The 22,103-nt window shown below is 36.1% G+C and overlaps 1 protein-coding gene across 3 annotated transcripts in view; it reads left to right on the top strand.

The window, feature by feature from the left end:
* Positions 1-22,103, top strand: part of jar (Myosin heavy chain 95F jaguar) — a 396,549-nt gene that overhangs the window by 284,412 nt on the left and 90,034 nt on the right. For all 3 annotated transcript variants that reach the window (XM_089239616.1, XM_089239617.1, XM_089239618.1), the window contains 2 exons: positions 1,207-1,282; positions 20,015-20,064. In XM_089239616.1, coding sequence (XP_089095742.1) covers positions 1,207-1,282; positions 20,015-20,064 — 126 coding nt within the window. The remainder of the gene's footprint in view (positions 1-1,206; positions 1,283-20,014; positions 20,065-22,103) is intronic.

Genomic DNA, 22,103 nt, shown 5'->3' on the forward strand with positions numbered 1-22,103 from the left:
TTAAAATGATAGTTCTAATGATTGATAATTACATAACATCCATAATGTAATATTGTTTTTTTTTTGTTTTTTTTTCATTTTTGCCTGGTTTGTTCTACTTTTTGTCACTGTCCCGGCAAAAACCCAACCCTGGTTCATGTTGTTGGATTTCATTAAGAAGAGACTTGCTTTATTAAGAACTTGTTTATACAAGCACCTTGCGTGGCAAAACTGGTTTTTATTTGTATTTATCTCTAACCCTTTTGTCTAATTGTTAAGAAAACAGATGATTCCAGAGGTTGGGGAAGTCTATATATTTGGTAATGTTTCACCTTTGCGAAGTAAGATAGAATTCTCCGAACTTGTTTCATGAAAATAAAAGTTTAGATTTTGATTTCAATACCAAGCAGAGATGAATATGAATTTCATCTCTACTTGTTTTCTAACATTAAGCTACAGAGGGGACTATTGTCATTAAGAGCTTTAGGAGGCTGCCCATGTGCAGTCCCATTCAGCTTACATATATGCTCTGATAAAAGAAAATGCTGGTCCTCTGTAGCTCAATGGTAAAGCATTCGCCTAGACTGCAAAGGAGACGTTTCGATTCCTTGCAGATGCATGTGAATTTTTTCTGAAATTCATCTCCACTTTGTATCCAGTCTTTCATACTTTGCTAGAACAGTGGAATGTGGCATCATATCTGCATGTAGTTGTTTATTGGAAACAGTATGTAAGATATGGTCCCCTCATGCTAGAAACATGAATGTGCAATGTCCTTGGGAAAAAAACAAACATAGGAAATGATGGAAACATTTATTTTCTGGATATTATGCTGAGGTGAACTCGGAAAGAAAAGTCATCTTGAAAGTTCACCTCAGCATAATATCCAGAAAATAAATGTTTCCTTGATATCTTGGGCTGAGAAAAAGCCATCTATCTCTCTATGGGGAATTATGTTTGAATGTTTACTCTACCCATGTTACTCTATGGAAGTTATTTTCCTGAAATGTTTTGTAACATGTTTCAATAGGGATACACATTTGTTTCAGGTGAAATTTAGATAGAAAAATACGATATGCAACTAGCTGGTAAAAAAGGTGAAGATATATATGCATATTCATCATCTAGCATGAGGGGGATGATTTGTAACATATTACATAGTTGTTTTAGTTGACTATTTATCATATTATATATTTATTTATCTATTACATCTTTGCATTACTCTAGGAAGATAGAAATTGAACTTTCAAGAAAATCTGAAGAGACCCTAGTTATAAGTAAAATGAAGGACTTAGACATTTTGGTAGGTATTCAAAGGGGGGAAACAGTGAAATCTATAAAGAAATGGCAAATGTTTCCTTATTTTACAAATGTTCTTTAGATTAAATATAAATTTAGTCGACAAGATTCATGAAAAATTTTAACCTCAAAATGAATCTATTTCAGTGACCATTTCTAAAAAGCTGAGATGAAAGTTTTGAATTGTGCTCAAAAGTGAGAGTGCTGTTTAGAATGCAACACATTTTTTTTTCTTGTTTGATACATACTTGATCGATTGATTAGCTTAAAAGCTTGTGTTTTTAAATGAGGTTTAATTCAACAAATTTATTTTGTAATGAGAAATCTAGAGTCTGAATAAATTTAAAAATATCTATCTGTGATGTTATAGTTAGATATTTTTTCCACGTGTTATGGAACCGCAATTATACAGGGTAGTGGTGTGGAAATGAGTACACAGGTAACCAAAAAGAAGTCAAGCTGCCAGGAATAAAAAAACATACAAACACAGCCGAATCTTGTTAAAAAAAAGTTGAAGGTACACCAAAAATATTTTATGTAATGCAACGGTAATGTGGTAATGATTATCATAGGAAATCTTACTATCAGAAGTATTTTACATTATATTACACTAGTAATATAAAAGATAATTATAGTTCAAACTAAGCAGGAAATTTTATACAATTTATTGAGGTTGTGGCTAAAGAAAGCATTCAACAATGATAGAAATTCACCAACATTTATTCAATCAAAAAACATCCATATGTAACAGATTATCATCATCACATCATCCCTTGTTCAGGAAAAAAAAGATAAACTAAAAAGGGTATGATGTCATCTGACAAGTTTAAATTATTTGCATGCGTTTGTGCACTCTCAATACCAACATATCCCTCCTCTATGAACAATGCATGCAAAATAAAAAAAAACAAACAAATTAAGCACAATTACAACAAACAAGTTTTCTTCAAACACCAATTCAGCTTGTTGGTGGGTACATGCTTTGTAAAAAAGTCAGTAATCAAATCAGTTGATAAATATTTCAGATGAATGATATTTTAAAGATCTTTTGGGCAATGAAACCTTAAATTTACACGACAAATTCGTCAAAGATCTATTAGTATTAAACCAATCAATAGCTGCTTGATTATCAGAATATATGACTACTGGAGTAATTATGAATTTTATGAAGTTCAGTTCTTGTAATAAATTATACATGCAAAGAACATTTTTAGCAGTTTCTGCTGTGGATTGCAATTCCAATTCACAGATAGATAGCCCAACCATTTTCTTTAACACACTTTTTCACATTATTGGTGAAGATCCAACTTTAATGAGGGATCCTGAGAATTATTTCCCTCCCTCTACATTACATAATTTTTAGTTCCATTCATGTATCTAAGCACCCACTTGATCATAGCAAAGTGTTTCTTTTCTGGATTTTGATTAAATTGAGACAAATAACTTACAACATAACTCAAGTCGGGTTGTGTTCTACTGGCTAGGTAGGGGAGTTCACCAATCATCTCTAGATTTATTTTTGGAATCTAGTGACTCACTTGATGCCGATTTCAATGATGCATCTTCTTCCTTGTAGATAGTAATTTTGACAGAACTGCAATTATTCATTCTATATGCTTCAGTAAAATTAATTAAATGTAATCAGTTTCTGACTTATTTCTGTATTTGAATCATTTTCAGTTATTTCTAGTTCTAAAAACATATTTTTACTAGTTGTTTCATTGAGATCAAAATACCCATTCAGTTTCTTGATAATATCAAAAACTCTGGGGTTGTTGCTTGAAAGTGTTAAGTCATCTACGTAAATACACAAAACAATCAAATCATTTGTACTATCAAACACAAATATGCGATTATTGGAAGCCAACTGTTTGAATCCAATTTCAAATAATACACAAAGTTTAAAATGTCAATTTTATCCAGACTGTGGCAAACCATATATGCTTCATTGTAACTTTCATACTTCATTATTTCCATAATGATTTTTAAATCTCCTGGAGGAATCATTAAATATACAGTTTCATTAATATTTTCGTATAAGTATGCCATTTTCACATTGGAAAAAATCACACTTTTAAGTTCGATTTTGGAACTAATGTATTGATTAATTGGAGTGATTCTATATTTATTAATGGGAGAATATGATTTATCATAATCCTTTCATTTTACTTGTCCATAAGCCGCTGCTACTAATCAAGGTTTAAGTCTAACCTCGTTTGAATTTTGTTTTATAGAAAAAACCCATTCGCTCGGAATTATTTTCTCATTCTCTGGTTTATCCATGATTTTAAAAACATTATGTGCATTCAAATAATTTTATCTCCTCCATCATCGCTTGTTCCCATTCTGGCCAATCGTCCCTTAGCTTTGCTTCATCGACTGTTTTTGAATTAGAATTTTTGATCAAATTTGCATTTAAGTTTTTTAACTGTTCCGATCGTCTCGCACCCAGTTCGAAAAGTCCTTGAGTATTTACATTATGTTTGCTTCTGTATATTTTTCTTTTGTAGAACCCAATGGTCTACCTGGCTTTGGTGTTGATTTTTCTCGATCAACTTCAGAATCGATCGTGTGCTCATCAATATTTTTGCTCAATTCATTTCCAAAAATCAAACTTTTCATGTCCCACACAAGTGATTGTTCAGTTTTATCATCCTAAAATTTACTTCCCGTGATTGATTTATTGTGGGCGCGGTAGCCCAGGTCGATAAGATACTCTGCTAGAGTACCAAAAGATATTTGCAGGTGTCACGAGTTTGATACCAAATTCGTCCTTGTCACAAACTTTTCTGACATGGGTACAACAGAAATGGCTACGTGACCACCGAAAAATATTGCCACTACAGTGGCCTCACATTGAGGGGGTTACCACATCAACCTCTCAGCGAGTATATGTAAATAAAAAACAAAGGCTGCTTTGGAATCTGCAATAAATGGTAGGTCCCTGTCTAATTAGCCCTGGTATGCAGAAAATGACCGTGGTGCGACAAAAATGGTGAAATGATCAATTCATTGAATTTAACCAATCATGATTCTATAATTTAAACACTATCAATTTCTCTCTCTGGAATATCCTAACATAATTCCACGTCTGCCTAATAGATCTAGCTTTGTATCAACGCTGTAGTAGGAGTGGGGAGACTTCGGGGGGGTCTGGTCCCCCCAAAAATATGAGAAAATCACCAAAAACAAAGGAAAAAGGTGGCAGAATCTATTGTTCTATCACTTCGTCCGTCCCCCCAAACAAAATTTCTAGCTACCGGCCTGCTTTGTAAGGAACATTTTCAGGGAATGAAAATATGCATCCAAAAAACATGAAGATGGCTAACTTCTGGGGTTTTGCACCAAAGAAAATTCCATTGTGTTTTCCCTTTACGTGGTGCAAAATTTCTTACCTAATTCCTGCAAGCTATAGCTTCTGTCCAAAAACAATGGGGTAAACCACTTTTGTGAAAAATCGTTCGAGCTCGATCTATGAGAACTCGAATCACTCTTTCATTTTTACCATTGCTTTCTGGACCATAAGGAATAGTCTTTTCATGTTTTATTCTGGATCTAGCAGAAAGTTGTTTGAAGGCGTTATTCATGAATTCACCTCCATTATCAGTTTGGAATCTCTTAATTTGAGTGTTAATTACGTTTTCATATAGATTTTTTAACTTTAAAAATTTTTCAAAAGTTCAATTTTTGTGTTTCAATATATGAAATACATACCTGAAAAATCATCGACAATAATCAAGAAATATTTTGAATCATTCAGAGAATCAACTTGAAAAGGTCCACATACACCAGGGCCCCTTTGGAGCTTATTTTTTTTCTCGTGGTTCCCCTGTCTTACCCAGAGTCTTCGACCCTTATCTAGCAGCAAGATCCTTTGTACGTATTGAATTGATTTTTTCAGTGAATTTGTACTGAATGAAAATTTTGCAAATAAGATTGGCCTCCAGACTACTGGCCTAGAATTTAAAGAGCTCCCCGCTAATCTGAGTTCTATTCATGACCATCTCAACATCATGGGCCCCCTAGGCAAAGTGATGCTATGGTAGTCCCATACTTAGCCTGAAATAAATAGCCTACATATTTCCTAATTATTTTCAAAATTTATCAAAATTTATTGTACTATAAAAAATATCATGGGGGGGGGGGGGGTCACTTATGGACATGAGACCCCCGGGCATGACCCCTCACACGTGTGGGACTGACAGAGCTGCAGCCTGATATGGTTTTCATAACTTTCTGTTTTTTACTCTATAAATTTAATATGGGGAGGAGTCTGTGAAAAATCTAGCCTGGGCCTGCGAAAAACCCCATCCTAGGGAACCTGCTGCAAAATGTAGGCTGTGAGGCCCGGTTGGGTCCATGCCCTAAGATGGCCCTGGTTTTGTGGGTTTCTGTAAGTGTATAGTCACTAATATAAAACCATTATTTCTTCACACCTTAATTTTTCTTCTCGGCTCTCTGCAGCCCTCCAAACTACCTGTCATGGCCCCTTTCTAAATTTTCTTCTGTGGCCCCCTTGAACTATCCCAGTATCACTAGGGGAGCCATATGACCCCCGGTTGAGAGCCACTGGTCTAGGGCACTCACCCAGGGCCGGATTCTAAAGGTCCTAAGCACACAAGTGATTTTGGTGCCCCCTCTATCACCTTTACTTTCAACCTTAACGCATGACCTGGGACACTCCATGTGACAATAAGATCCGTTTACAATTTCCAAAAATAAGTATGTAAATTGATAAGCAGGTATTCTTAAGTAGGGGAATTTAAAAAAAAAATCATTTCATTTGAGACCTATGATTCCATGGGTCGGGAGCCTCGAATGCCGCGGAAGCCTTATGATAATTTGATCTGGTCATAGTTTTGAAGTAAGTAAGTATGCAAATTGGCAGGCAGGTATTTATAGCTGGGGGAGGGGTGCTAAGAAAACTTATTTTTCTTATTTTTCTTTCAGGTAGGGGGTCTGGAAGGGAGTACCAGACCCCCTTCCTGCTCTCCCTTAGCTGCAGTCCTGATCAACCTTTCGATAAAGATCTTCAACTGTACAATCAAGTGCTCTTAAAAGTTTGGGATTTTCTACCGCATGGTTGATACTGGGGAGAAAATTTAAATTTAAAAAAATAAGTACTGTTTGATTATTTTTTGTGGTGCCCCTTTTTTCTTGATGCCCTAAGCACGTGTTTATTTTGCTTAATGGTTAATCTGACCCTGCACTCACCCGCCAAGTGAGAGGAAATGGGTTTGATTCCCCACATGGATAGTTGAATTTTTTTTCCCTGGATTTATATTTGCATCAGCCAGCTGCCGAAACCTTAGTAGTACAGCGGAGAGTGACATCATCCTCGGATAAGTTGCCATCTGGTGGAAGTGTCAGCAATTGTGAGCTTTTGGTTGAATTAGATCTGACCCTCCACGTACGGCCCAGTTGAATGCACACAAGCTCAAAGGGAAGATCGCGATATTCGTTGCCTCTGCAGTCTAGCGGTCTAGGGCAGTGGTTCTCAACTTTTTTGACTCGATGATCAACCACCATGGCCCCGTGAATCAAATTTCTATGAGTGTACTGCCTGGTCTGGAATAGCTTACTTGTTAATAAGTTAATAATTGATAAACAACCAATCACCTTTTAATTGCAAGGTAATTATCTAATTATTTGAACATCCCTTTAATCAATTAATTAAACCAGCTTTAATTGATTAATTAATTTAATCTCTTCTAATTAACTGATTAATTTAACAATTTTTATTAATTTAAGCCATTTTAATTATTCAAACCCTTTAATGAATTGAATCCATTATTATCTTACTGGGGGATGTTACTTTTTTTTCAGTAATGCATGTATTAATAATGTATTAATAACGTGCAGAATTTTTAGTGCTATTGTGGTGGATTGGTAAGATATGGAGTCAGAGATGGGAAGAGTTTAGGGTACATGGGTTTGAACCCACACCACCTACAGGAAAAACTACAGACTTTTAAATACGATGAACATCGTATTCTCTTCTAATTAACTGATTAATTTAACAATTTTTATTAATTTAAGCCATTTTAATTATTCAAACCCTTTAATGAATTGAATCCATTATTATCTTACTGGGGGATGTTACTTTTTTTTCAGTAATGCATGTATTAATAATGTATTAATAACGTGCAGAATTTTTAGTGCTATTGTGGTGGATTGGTAAGATATGGAGTCAGAGATGGGAAGAGTTTAGGGTACATGGGTTTGAACCCACACCACCTACAGGAAAAACTACAGACTTTTAAATACGATGAACATGTTGGGGTAAATCGAGAAGCTATCCATACTTAGAATAAGACTACCATAATATTCTTTACGGGCATTGTATAATATTTTATCATGTGTATATATTGTTTATAATTTTTGTGATTGTGTTTTTAATTGGGTTTCTGTATTTTTGAAATATATGACATCTATATTTGTCATGGGCATCTTTTCTCAGCTACCTTGTTGGGCATTTTGCCTGTTGTGACATTGTATTTGTATTTAAATCACAATGTAAACAAAGCGTTTCATCAGCAGCTGTAGTAAACATCCTTATTGCTTAGGCGCCGGAACCTGGGTACTGAGCCTGTTTGAGCACCCCAATAAATTTTACGAGGTGGCTAAGCCCCCAATAATCAATACACAATATGCAACACTCTGCTCCGTCTCGTGCATAAGGGCTTGAGCCCATATATACAGGACAAATGGCAACTTTCAGCCCCTCAATGTTTTCTTCATTTTAGCATCTCTGCCTCATTAGAAAATTCAATTGATCGCAAATCAATCGAAACGTCTTGATATTGAATTTTGTAGACTAATTTTGCATAGTGTGCAAAAATACAAAGTTTTCATTTACAGTGGGTAATTGAATTTATTTGTGCTGACATCGGCACAACACTCATTTATAATAATTTAGTATAAAATATATTTTACGATCAATCTTTGTATTTAGTCTTAGCTAGCAAGAAGGCAATGATATAAAAAAAATTGTCTATATTGCAACTCACCATAAAAGTCTGCTGAAGAACAGAAAATTGTTCAGTTTTGGGTGAAACACTCTTTCAGGTATATTCACGAGAGACTTATGTTAAATTGTGTAACTTAATAACTTTCAAAACCTTGAGCACACGATTTTTCTACTCTGAAATTTGAAAAATTTTCTCTATTTTTAAAACAAAAATTTAGATTTGTGAACCTGTGATTTGAACAAATGAAAAATATAACGCTGGGAAAAAAAATCCAAGCGAAAACTCTCGCAAAGTAATTCACTGCGTTCTTGCAAAGAAAACAGTATTTGAGTTATAACCAGTAGTTATGTGCACCTTGATGACTGATTCAAAACACAATATTTTCTGTATACAGCAGGTGCTTCACTGATTAGTCGCTGACATTTGCCATATGTAAAATACTTTGTTCATTTCTGAGAACACATACTAAATCATTATAATAGGACTGCTAGACGTTTTTACCACTGGTCATCAGGGCCGGATTAAACATTAAGCAAAATATGCACATACTTAGTGCATCAAAAGAAAAGGGGCACCACAAAAAAAATCAAACAATACTTTTTTAATTTAAATTTTTCCCCCCAAGTATCAACCATCTGGTAGAAAATAAACTTTTAAGAGCACTTGATTGTACAGTTGAAGATCTTTATCGAAAGGTTGATCAGGACTGCAGCTAAGGGAGAGCAGGAAGGGGGTCTGGTACCCGGGCTCCGGACCAGAAAGGGTACTGAGTGTACTCTTTTTTCATTAAAAATTGTGGAGAGGGATACCAGAATGGATTCAGATCTCCCCAAGTAACAGGGTAAATTTCAGTTCCTAGTTGCGGCCCTGAGGGTGAAAGCAAACAAGAACTCATGTCACTGCTCGGTTTTTGGATTGAGAAATTTTCTCTATTTCCATAAAGTAAGCCCAGAGCTGCTTCAGCAGCAAAATAGGCTCCCGGGTAAAAATAAGTTTTCTTAGCACCCCTCCCCCAGCTATAAATACCTGCCTGCCAATTTGCATACTTACTCACTTCAAAACTATGACCAGATCAAATTATCATGAGGCTTCCCTGGCGTTCGAGGCTCCCGAGCTATGGGATCATAGGTCTCATATGAAATGAGTTTTTTTTTTTTTAATTCCTCTACTTAAGAATACCTGCTTATCAATTTACATACTTATTTTTGGAAATTGTAAACGGATCTAATTGTCACATGGGGTCATTTGTTAAGGTTAAAATAAAAGTAAAGGTTATGGAGGGGAGGCATCAAAATCATTTGTGTGCTTAGGGCCTTCATATGGGTTAATCTGGTCCTGCTGGCCATAAATAACGGGTCCAATTGTCGAAGTGGTTCTCTATTGCCCAGAAATTCTTAATCACTCACAATTATTCCCTTTTGAAGTTATGCAGCTTGGTCACTGGCGAGTAGCACCGATGTTTTTCGGTCTCCAAGGAATTCTACAGATACCGAGTTTTTTCATGAAATTATTGGCTTCAGGGCATTTTCTGTGGTGCAGACAATGGCAAGACACACAAAAAACAGGGCCATCTGGCTGTCAACAAAGAGCCCTGAAGCGGTAGGATATTTTCAGGGAAAAGGGACGGAGAGTATGGACAAACTCCATAAGAGTAATGAACATCTTCCTTGGGGGTATTGTTCGGGTTTCATGATGGCAGATACCTCAAAACTGTGAAAAGAAAAAAAAATACAATTAAAATTACTCGTTTCAGGGGGGGGGGAACCAGAGACATGTCCACCTTCCTTGGGGACTTGCAACAAAACGAAGGATTTTCAGTGCGATAGGGGACGAGGGATCCTCCAAATTCTTATAATTTACAATTGTGGCTGGAAGCCTTTGCTCTGGAACTATAGGAAGGTTTTTCGTTTTTCCTCTTGGGTTTTAGACTGAAAAATTGGAATAATATGTTCTATAATAGTGAAATAAACCAGTTATATATACATATATATATATTAGTTATTCGTGAAAATGTGTTGAAAAATGAAAGAGTAATGAACATACTCTCGCAGTCTGGTATGATTGATACTGGTCGCTTGCTGGGCACTCACCCAGCAAGTGAGAAGACGTTGGTTTGATTTCCCGAAGGGGCAGTTTTCTAAGGCTCTTTCCTAAATATATCATAACATCAGCCAGCTGTTAAAAACCTTCGTAATTAATATTATTTCACCATTTTTACAAATATGCATTTAATCATGTCCAGAACAAATGTCACTACTGTTTGGCATAAAAGTTGGAAATGATAATAGATTACAGTCGACCAGGGCCGGATTAACCATTAAGCAAAATAAGCACGTGCTTTGGGCATCAGGAGAAAAGGGGTCAGACCCACAAAAAGTTATCAAATTATACTTTTTTATTAATGTAAAAATTTTTTCACAGTGTCAACTATTCGGTAGAAAGTCCTAAAAAATCCTATTAGAAATGAAAGTATCTTGAAATTATTCTTTGATGCAAGATGAGATGCATATGCTATTTCCTTGGGAAGAATATTGAGATAATAAATCTAAAGAAACTAATGATATTGTAAACTAGATTTCACATTAAAATGTTGAGATTTTGGAATGAGATGTCACAAAAGCTCCATAAAGTAAGGTCAGGGCATTCTTAACAGTATCATTGGCTCCAGAAACTTTCGCTGGTAGGACGTTACGCAGTAGGTCCCCACATGACGATTAAAAAATTAATATATTTTTGGGAAAAGAATTAAAATATCGAAAGAAAATACTTTTATATGTTACCAAATCTATATCTGTTTATTTAAAATGCTTTTTTGAAGGTTAGTAACTCAAAATTTCTCTGGAAAGATTCCTTGTGCCACTCAAAAAGTCGATCCTGTATACACTTTTAATGGGTCCCAGGTCAGTCCCCTTTTCCAAGGCCCCCATCTATCTAGAAATACCTGCCTTCCAGTTTGCATACTTACTCTCGAAAATTTTAACCAGATGTAATTGTCACAAGGTCTCTTGGCACCCGAGGCTTGACCGGTTCGTCCCATGCATCGGGAAGGCACTGAGTAAGCCAAGTTATACAGAATAATGACTTGAAATTAAACCGTGCTGCTCTGAGGGTATACTTGCATATGGATCATAAGTGCATAAACTGTGTAGTTTGACTCACTGTAGAAGCAAAAGAAATGATACCAGATCTAGATTGCAAATGAACTTGGAAAACATCAGAAAAAAAGGTACCCAATGATGATCAACTACCTCATGTGCAAGTTTTTGACAAGAAATTTCGATTATCTCTATTTAACTAACCTAAAAAAAACACTGAGAACTTGTTTGAATTTATTCCACTGGTGTTTGGATGTAATATTACGCCCGTGATCATAAAAAAGTTAACCAAAAATAAGGTACAGTAGTCTCAATAATTCGAGTCCAGAAAGTTTGAGGTTCCGTATAATCAGAGGTATGCTGGAATTTTTTGAAATTTCTTCTAAAAAAACCCTCACTTTTTTTTTTGCCAAGAACGTGTTTTGTTTCATTTTTCCTAGAAATGTCAGTAGTTTCAGTTTGAAGAGGACTCGCACCATATCTCTATCTATGGTTAAAGGGGGTCTTGATCCCTATGCCAGGGTCTTCTGTGAGACCTCAGGCCAAAATTTTCCAGAGGTTCCTCTGTAGTAGATCTATATCATAAAAAATATTTTCATATCGGGTTCCCAGCACTAGAGCCCCTGTTACAAAGAGGACAGGGATTATGGCAGCCCTAATTTAATCAATTAAACCCGTGAATCAAGAATTATAAAGGTAAGTACGAATGCTGCTACTCATGCACGGAACCATTCAACATATATACATGCTCCAAGGAAGCCATATTCTGTTTCCATAACTTAGGGGTAGAGCACTCATCCAGCAAATGAGACACCCAGATTCTAGTCCCCGTGGAGGCAGAGATGAATATTCTTCATAAAATCATCTCCAAATACAATTAGTCTTCCGAGGAATCTTGTATTAACAAGTGGAGAAGACATCTCTCTCAACAAATACATAGGTCCAAAGAAAAGAAGTTACAATATTTTCATCAGGTGAGGAAGATAAGTTCCAACCATCAAGGTGGCCCTTGTGCTTTCTTAATTTTTTAGGACACAATATGTATGGTGTATTTACCATAAAATAAATATATCGAGGTTCTTCCATTTCACTAAAAGTTGTTTTCTATTGTTTCTAGGATAGAGTTTTTCAGTAACCCGAGATAGTCTTGGTCCTGTTTACCTCAGATCATAGAGAGACTACTGTACTTCTGGATAACATTTTGTGGCTATGCAAAGGTTCAGTGTTTCCTCCTGAAGCCGGTTCAAAATTCTAAAATGCGGTCAATGAGGAAAAATATAAGGGGGGGGGTGATTTTTTTCCTTTGATTTTTACTTTTTTTAAAGACTATAACAAAAAGCAAAAATCAAAGATCTATCTTTCTGGAAAATATGAAAGGAAATATTCCAAAACTTACATTTTGGTAAATTCAAAAATAGTGATAGTAACATTGATTTGCATTTCTTTGGCTTGCTCAATTCTAACAAAGAAGATGTAAAATTTATTAGAATGCCCAATTATATAAGAAAAATAATAAATCAAGCAAAATTTTAATGAAAATGCTATAGAAATGTAATTTTGAAGCCAGAATTATGAAACAAAAATTTTCAGAACAATAGAGAGGCTTGATGCTTCATCTCTACTAAAAGTAGTAGCGGATTTGTTACGTATAGTATTGGTTGGAAGATGGCATCAAAGACTTGGCAAAACTAGAAAAAGCGAAAGGAGGGGAGAGGACCTTTGAAACAAATGAGATGTGTGCTTAGAAATACGTATTCACATTATACTCAGCCTACTTCTGAAAAATAAAATTTCATTGAACGTTTCTTATGGTTTTTTCTTTTGAATTGATATACTCAGTGAATAAATAGATGGAAACTACAGGGTGTGTCATTACCCTGGAGAGAATTGGCGACATCCAATATTGTCAATTCTCACCAAAAACAAAGCTAAATGTGAAGAAAGACTAAAAGTAAAAATTATTAGCCTTTAAACATAAAAAATCACTGAACTGTAGCCAATGGCATGAAAATAAGGGACACCAAAATTACTTAGATGCTTAGGCCCCTCAAGCATCTTAATCTGGCTCTGCAGTGGATGCTCGATTTTACAAACCTTCAATTTACGAACTACATGTTTTTACGAACTAATTTTGTGGTTAATCAAAAGAATCACTTTGCCCAAAACTATAGGAAATATTCACAACATGATGAGGACAAATGACATTTTATAACACACCATCATATGTTTGGCACTCATGGGTACCGTTATCAAGGTCGAAAAATTATCAGGCTCTTTCATTCTGACCAGGTTTTTTGTTAAGACAGAACAAGTTTTTCTGCCTTGATAACGGCACCCATGAGTTCCGAAACGTATGTTGGTGTGTTATAAAATGTCATTTGTGCTCATCACGTTGTGAATATTTCCCATAATTTTCTGTTTCCAAGCAAAATAATTTAAACGTCTTTCCTATTTATGAACTATTTTTCACGTCCGTAAGGATTCGTAAATACAAATGTTGACTGTATATTTGGTACATACAAAACATTATACATTGTGGTAAGCCTTTCTTTGCCGTTGTTTATACATTTTACTCTAATCATACCAGAACCTTTAAATTTTAGAACAGATTCTTTACCAGCTTGATATATAGCATCATTATGTGCAACAAATTAACATCATTAGTCATATGAGAGCACTGGCTCCACTACCTATAATCCAAATATTTTTACCTGTAATATGACTATTAAACTTGGAATACATGATCTTGCTTTTCACTTACTTCATCCGCATAACTGTCTTGTTTAGGAGAGGCTACCTTAAAGTTTTGTCCCAGTCAATTTTCACCATAGTCTCTGGTTTGCTAGGAAGAATGCTGGCTTGTCAGCTTGTAGCATCATCTTGCAATATGGCCAGGTTTCTGGCATATATAGCACACACGCTCAGTCTTTTGACGATCCTTTCTTGTCACAAATGCACCTTCACTGGTTCCAGGACTTTGCCAATGCTGTATTTATTTCTCGATTTCGTCGAGGGATTTTTCTCATTGAGTTTTTAGGATCTCTCTAATTCTTGTAAATTTTTCTCTCAGCCCTTAAACAGTATGATACACAAGTTCTCTGGGTGAAATAATTAGTTCTAGAAGCATGCACTTATTAGAAATACCTCGCCCTCTTGTGACATCTCTAGATTTTTTAGTTCTTGAGTGATATCAATCTTTTGATCGCCTTCCATCCCAGTAAAATTGTCCTTGCTTTTTTTTTGCTAAAGTGCTTTAGTGTGTTTTTCTGAACCATGCTGCAATGCTTGTTCATTTGAAAGAGAGAGTTTAATGTAGGCAACTGCTTCTCTGTCGTGTTTCTGCCAATTCAATCGTTCTTTGCTTTCAGCTTGCCCTTCTGCTTAAGCAGGGGGTTCTTGACCTTCAAGAACATTTAAAAGTTCTTTCAGGCAAAGTGCTGCTTCCATCTTCATACTCCAAATGTGTAGCTGTCAGCAAAGGAACGAGAATGTGCTGCTTTTCAATATTCACCACACCTTGATTATCACACACAGTTTAGTCACGTGAATGTTCATTCACTTTGATACAATCACAAAAAATATTCAGCCACTCTGCCGAAAAAATGTTCAGCCACAAAGATGTCGATCGCGAACGATGCATTATCAACCAAACTAATGTTCAACCACACAGATGTCAAACTACAGAGATCAGCAACCACGCTCTGCTACTATTTGGTTACCCTTGGTTAAAGAAAACATTTATCAATGATAAAATTTCACCAACATTTATTTGATAAAAAAAACTATTCATATGTAGCAGATTATTAGACTATTATCATCACATTATCTCTTCTTCAGAAAAACTATATATATAAACAGAAAAAGGTATGACATCTTATTATTATAAGCTCTCATTATAATGAACTTCAATTGTAATTACAGATGTTTTGTTGCTCAAGAGTATAGCCTTCTTAGGGTGACTGCAACATTTTTTGGCAATTACATAGAATTCTATTTATGTAATATTTTATGGGTGCTAGGTGTATGATGGAATGATAATTTTTTGGTCGGATTGAATCTGCAATCTATGAAATAATTGCAAAAGATTATAACCTAATTTAGAGAGATTGATCAAAAGAAATCCAATAACTCTCAGATAATCTCTAACATGGTTGGGTTAGTTTTGAAAAACTATACAAGCAAAATAAAGAATACATTCAAATCACACTAAGAAATTAAAAATTGGTCCAGGCATATTTCACTGTGCCAAAGGCAGAATAGCATTTGTGTCGCTTACAGAAAATCAAGGAAACTGCTAGAGCCGATTCACAAAGTAAAAATTTTTTCAAGATATAGTTAAGAACATTTTTTTCAAGACTAGCTGTTACCTACAAAGGTTTTTTAACAGCTGGCTAGTGCGAAGATATATTTTGGAAAAAAAGAAAATTCAGCTGCTCCTGTGGGGAATCGAACCCATGTCCTTTCACTTTCTGGGTGAACGCTCTAGACCAGTGGTTCTCAATCTTTTTTTGCCCATGGCCCCCCTTTCAACCATTTCTCATTCTTGTGGTCCCATTCCTGTATAAATATGTGTTTGAATTTAATTTATGAAAATAACGAAAAAGCAAAATGAACATAATACAACGCAGTAAAAAAAAATATAATAAATTATATTCAGTCAATGTGTGTAAACATTGTGCTTGAAGACGGCATAATGTCATCAAGTTACTGTACAGGATGAAGTTTGAATTATCTAAAAATTAGTTTTTTTTGGGTAAATTAGAATTTTGGTGAATCAGAATTTCAAACAAATCAGAAATTATAAATAATCAGATTTCAAATAAGAAAATTATCTGTTTATTGATTATAATTTCGATATGGTGAGATTTACACTGAAGAGCCAAAAAAACTGGTTCACCTGCCTAATATCGTGTAGGGCCCCTGCGAGCACGCAGAAGTGCAGCAACACGACGTGGCATGGACTCGACTAATGTCTGAAGTAGTGCTGGAGGTAATTGACACCATGAATCCTGCAGGGCTGTCCATAAATCCATAGGAGTAAGAGGGGGTAGAGATCTCTTTTGAACAGCACGTTGCAAGGCATCCCAGATATGTTCAATAATGTTCATGTCTGGGGATTTAGGTGGCCAGTGGAAGTGTCTAAAGTCAGAAGAGTGTTCCTGGAGCCACTTTGTAGTAATTCTGGACGAGTAGGGTGTCACATTGTCCTGCTGAAATTGTCCAAGTCCGTCGGAATGCACAATGGACATGAATCGGTGCAGGTGATCAGACAGGATGCTTACGTACCTGTCAGAGTCGTATCTAGACGTATCAGGGGTCCCATATCATGCCAACTGCACACGCCCCATACCATAACAGAGCCTCCACCAGCTTGAACAGTCCCCTGTTGACATGTAGGGTCCATGGATTCATGAGGTTGTCTCCATACCCGTACACGTCCATCAGCTCGAAGCAATTGGAACCAAGACTCGTCAGACCAGGCAACGTGTTTCCAGTCCTCAACAGTCCAATGTCGGTGTTGTCGGGCCCAGGCGAGGCGTAAAGCTTTGTGTCGTGCTGTCATCAAGGGTACATGAGTGGGCCTTCGGCTCCGAAAGCCCATATCGATGATGTTTCGTTGAATGGTTCGCACGCTGACACTTGTTGATGGCCCAGCATTGAAATCTGCAGCAATTTGCGGAAGGGTTGGACGTCTGTCACATTTAATGATTCTCGTCAGTCGTCGTTGGTCCCGTTCTTGCATGATCTTTTTCCGGCCGCAGCGATGTCATAGATTTAATTTTTTACCGGATTTCTGATATTCACGGTACACTCGTGAAATGGTTGTACGTGAAAATCCAAATTTCATCGCTACCTCTGAGATGCTATGTCCCATCTCTCGTGTGCCGACTATAACACCACGCTCAAACTCACTTAAATCTCGATAACCTGCCATTGTAGCAGCAGTAACCGATCTAACAACTATGCCAGACACTTGTTGTGTTTGCCGATCGCAGCGCCGTACTCTTATTGGTTCCATATATCTTTATTTGCATAAGCATGCCTGTACCAGTTTTTTTGGCTCTTCGGTTTACATTTATCGTGAAAATCTGGTGTCTCACTGAATGGCTAGCTGTCTCCAAATGGCTTTTTGGTTCATAATGTGACCTCTCTTCCACAGGCAAACGAAACAACGTGCGAGTTGTGTTAAACTCAGCACAATATTTCACATACATATATGTAATGTACAGGGTGCATAGGTAACAAGACGTATGATATTTTACTGGCAAACCACATTCAACCTGCAGGAATACTTATCGAATAGGATTAATTATCGAAATAACGCATAGTACTCAGATATGTCATTCATGTTGCAAGGGGGTGTATAGTTATTAAAATAAAAATGTTAAATTTTTTTACAGACACAGTGTGCTCGAAAACCCAATTACAAAGGTATTGCCCCGTCCCTTCTGGTGCCAACAACACCGTTTTATCCGCATTTAACGTTTTTTGGTTGGTTGTCTTCAAATAAATGTTACTTTCAATCACTGTCAATAAAGTGACACTGTATGCATATATACATTCATCTCGAAACCTTATAATTATTGATAACACAGGCTTATTACAAGGGCTCTGATTTTTATGACCTAAAGAAGAAACGTAGTAGGTAATAACTTATCAGCAACGACGTTTCATCTTTAGGTAAAAATCAGAGCCCTACTTATGAGAAATTGGTTACACACACTCAAAAGAATCATTGTGCTTGTTTTCATGAAACTCTTAAAATTTTTGATATTTCAAGTGCTAAATTTCATCTTTTTAATCTACTCAAATCCTTATGCTCCGCATTGAAATATCCTGCCAGCGAATCAAAAATCAATCAAATTTTTATGTTAATGTTACGTAAATAGGTGAAAAATTATGAAAAAAATATTCTATGCATTTTGTTTGAAATTAAATTTTTTTGGTCACTCTTTTAATAAATTTCTTCATGGCCCCCTCTTCAGCAGCCATGGCTCTCCTTTTGCAATATTTTTCTCCATGACCCCCGGTTGAGAACCACTGCTCTAGACTACAATGAATATCTCAATCTTTCCTTGGAGCTCATATGCACTGAACAGGGCCGTACATGGACGGTTGAACCTAACTCAGGCCAAAGCTTACAATTTCTGACAATGGCACCAGATGGCGACTTATCCGAGGATGATGTCGCTCTCCGTTATCCGTACAAAGGTTTTTAGTTTTTAACAGCTGGCTGATGCGAAGATATATTTTTGATTCCCGGTAGGGGCAGTTGAATTTTCTCTTTCCAAAATATATCTTTGTATCAGCCAGCTGTTAAAAACCCTGGTATGGATAGCAAAAAGTGACGGGTGTTTTTAACAGCTGGCTGATGCAAAGATATATTTTGGAAAGAGAAAATTCAACTGCTCCAGCAGGGAATCAAAAATATATCTTCGCATCAGCTAGCTGTTAAAAACTAAAAACCTTTGTACAGATAACGGAGAGCGACATCATCCTCGGATAAGTCGCCATCTGGTGCCATTGTCAGAAATTGTAAGCTTTGGCCTGAGTTAGGTTCGACCGTCCATGTATGGTCCCATTCAGTGCACACGTGACCCAAGGAAAGATTGAGATGTTCTTTGCCCCTGTTGTCTGGTGGTTTAGAGCGTTCACCCGGGAAGTAAAAGAACATGGGTTCGATTCACTACTACTAACCAAAATTCATATTTTTTAGCTTCAGCTGTTTTGGCTCAGTGAGGATGAGCAAAATCGGGACATGTTATTTTTTGTGTGTGGATTTAATGCTTGATAAGCTCCTTATCTCTATTGGAGCAAGGAGGAAAATAGACCTGTAGAACATAATACAGAAAATTCTCTGAAACTCAACAAACTCATCTTCTAAGGCTCAACTAATGTTTTGTTTTGTCAATAGTGTATTTTTTAATTTAGTTAGGTATATACAGAGTTGCCAACTGTTACAGATTGTCTGTAGTTTCTACAGAGGGCCGCAGTAAACTACGGAGCTACGGGAGACACTCTCAATACTATGGAAATCACTTTTAAAAAAACCAGGTCTTTGAGTTTTCTTGCCGTGTTTTACAAATTTTTTAGTGTTTTTTTTTTATTGTACTATGATTATTTGTCCTATATAGGCGGTTACCCCCCCCCCCCAATGGCAAAGCTGAACATTCATCACCACTGACAAGTTTTAAGCCAATGTTGGCATGTCTGTATCCAAAATAGTAAAATACGTAAAGTAAAAGAAAGTGATATTTGTTCTTTTCAGCTCTCCTTCATTGAGTTGTAGGATTGGATTGTATGTGTGTTCAATAAAATAACCCATTGTCTATATTCATATGTAAAATATTTTCTTTCAGTCAGGGGTGTAAGCAGGATTCCCCCTTAGTGAGTGTAAAAATGTGCATCCAAGGAAGGGGCTGTCCAGGGAAATATTTTGATTTTTCAACCTTGAAAATGGCAAATTTAAAATCAATGAGAATTTATCAAATCAGCATTGTAAATATTTTTAATTTTCATTTCAAAAACTTTTTCATTTTTAATTGTCTAGGGTTGGGGCACATGCCCTTACCTGTAATTCATTAGTTTTGCAATTCATTATTAGTTTGAAAACAAGTTGGTTTAAAACAGTAATGCATGATTATACAACAATTTTTTTGTTTTTTACAGAAACAACACCAAGCAGAATTATTGGCGAAAGAAGAAGAAGAGACTAGAAGGTTTTTTTCTTTTTTCAATACATATATACAATTGATATTTGTTATAATGACTCCAGGTTATAGCAATCATCCCATGAAAATGACTCACACAAGGATAATTCCTAAATATTTCCATATAACGAATATTGTTTTCCTTTTGATATAATGAACACTGCATATAACGTCTGTTTTCAACAGAATGAGAGGGGTCGTTATAACTAGCACATTGACTTATACAGGGTGGTAACTATCGACTGCCCAATAATTACACATAATTTTTGTGAGAAACTAATATTGTTAAACTGTTTTCAGTTTTTCGATTTGACCCAGAACTAATGAGTTATAACGCTGTAAAAATTTTTGACGTCACTTCCAAATCCAGCTAAATTCACAGAACATACACCAAACATACAGCTTGGCATTTTTGAAACTGGATAGCAATGGTAAACCCTAAAGAGAAATCAACAAAAAGCAAACCAATTTTTTTTCCTCGTGTGAGTGTGTATGTATGTATTTTTTTTATTTTTACATGATCATGAAACCCAAAATTATATAAAAATGCTTTTTGCTTTGATCAAAGTTGCACAGCATGTGTGTTCATTTTATTTAGTCCATTTAAATGGATAAAATAGCACTAACAATTTTGAGATGAGATATTGTTTTCCACTTCCAACTTGGAATTCTTTGACGATTAACATGTTGCATCCACATACAGAAATATCTTAACGCTTGGACCCATCTGATCACAGCCTGGTAGAGGGCCTGAGAAAAATCATGTGGTCAGATGGCCCACTGTGCTCTTAAGACGGCCTTGCATATCTATGGCAATCCCACATGTTTTGGGGCTGAGAGGGCCCGGAACAATCATAATTTTTTTTCATATTAGAAATTTACTATAGCCCAGGAAAAAGTCTGGCTTGGGGCCCACTAAAGATCCCAGTTTAGGGGCCCTGCCCTGAATGTGGGCGTCCATGATTGTACCGTGGCTTTTGAATGTAATTCTGCAACTCAGTTAACTTGATAAACATTATGAGCTTGTTAAATGAAATCAATTACAGTTACAAATTGTCACAATTTAGTCCAACAAATTCAGTGTTTAAAATTTTTACATCTCATGTTATGAGCGTGTGCATGAAACAATATTCAACACCATATTTAGAAGAACAAACAGTAAAGCAATGGCTTTCATTTTCAAAATTGAAAGCTAAGGGGGAGAGGGCATGATTTTTCAGGAAGAAAAATTAAGTAATGAAACATAAGAGTATCTCATAGGTGTGACAAAATTAGACGTACCGAGAACGGTGAGAGCCTGAAGTCCATCTCTGCTGAGAGGAGCCCAGGACAACTGCCCTCTTATACACAGCCATCTCTCCAACACAGCCATATCGAATATTAGAAAATTACCTGCTAACCATTTAACCTTGATATAGTTTAGTGCTGTATATGTGGCAACACATGTTTTGTTTACATTCATTGTTTTGTGTTCGTTTGGATCGGATGACATGCTTTGTGTTGTCCATTAAACTTACTCATACTTTAATAATCTGAACAGGTTATGGTGCCCAGTGACCCTAAACTTTGCAGCAAGTTTGTTTAATGGTTGTGTCTACTGTTGTGCAATTTTGACTTTTGAAATGAAGTTTAGTATCTGTTTACTTTTCGAGCTCAAGTTTCCAATTCAAGTGGGAAAATGGAGAAGCTTTATTCCATCGATAAGTTGGAGGGTATACAGAACTGGACAAGCTGGAAATTCAATGTAGAACTACAGCTGACTATCTAAAAAGTGATGCCTGTCGTTTCGGGAGAAGTCACCTATCCCGCTTCATTGGATGAAAAAGCAACCAAGCTTGAACAAAGTTTGCCCCTAGTGTTAAAGCTTTTGAGGAGGCTGATGCTAATGCACAATATATAATCGGATCAAGTGTTCACGGCGAGTCAAAGTAGCATATTCTAACCTGCAAATCTGGCAGAGATATGTGGAATGCATTGCATACTGTATATGAACAGAAAAATGACAGATGCTTGGACTTGTTGTCTTCACAGTTATTCAACTACACCAA

This window comes from Pholcus phalangioides, unplaced genomic scaffold, assembly GCF_987345545.1.
Source record: "Pholcus phalangioides strain wild (caught in Gottingen) unplaced genomic scaffold, Ppha-v1.0 ptg000011l_1, whole genome shotgun sequence".
Lineage (NCBI taxonomy): Eukaryota > Metazoa > Arthropoda > Arachnida > Araneae > Pholcidae > Pholcus > Pholcus phalangioides.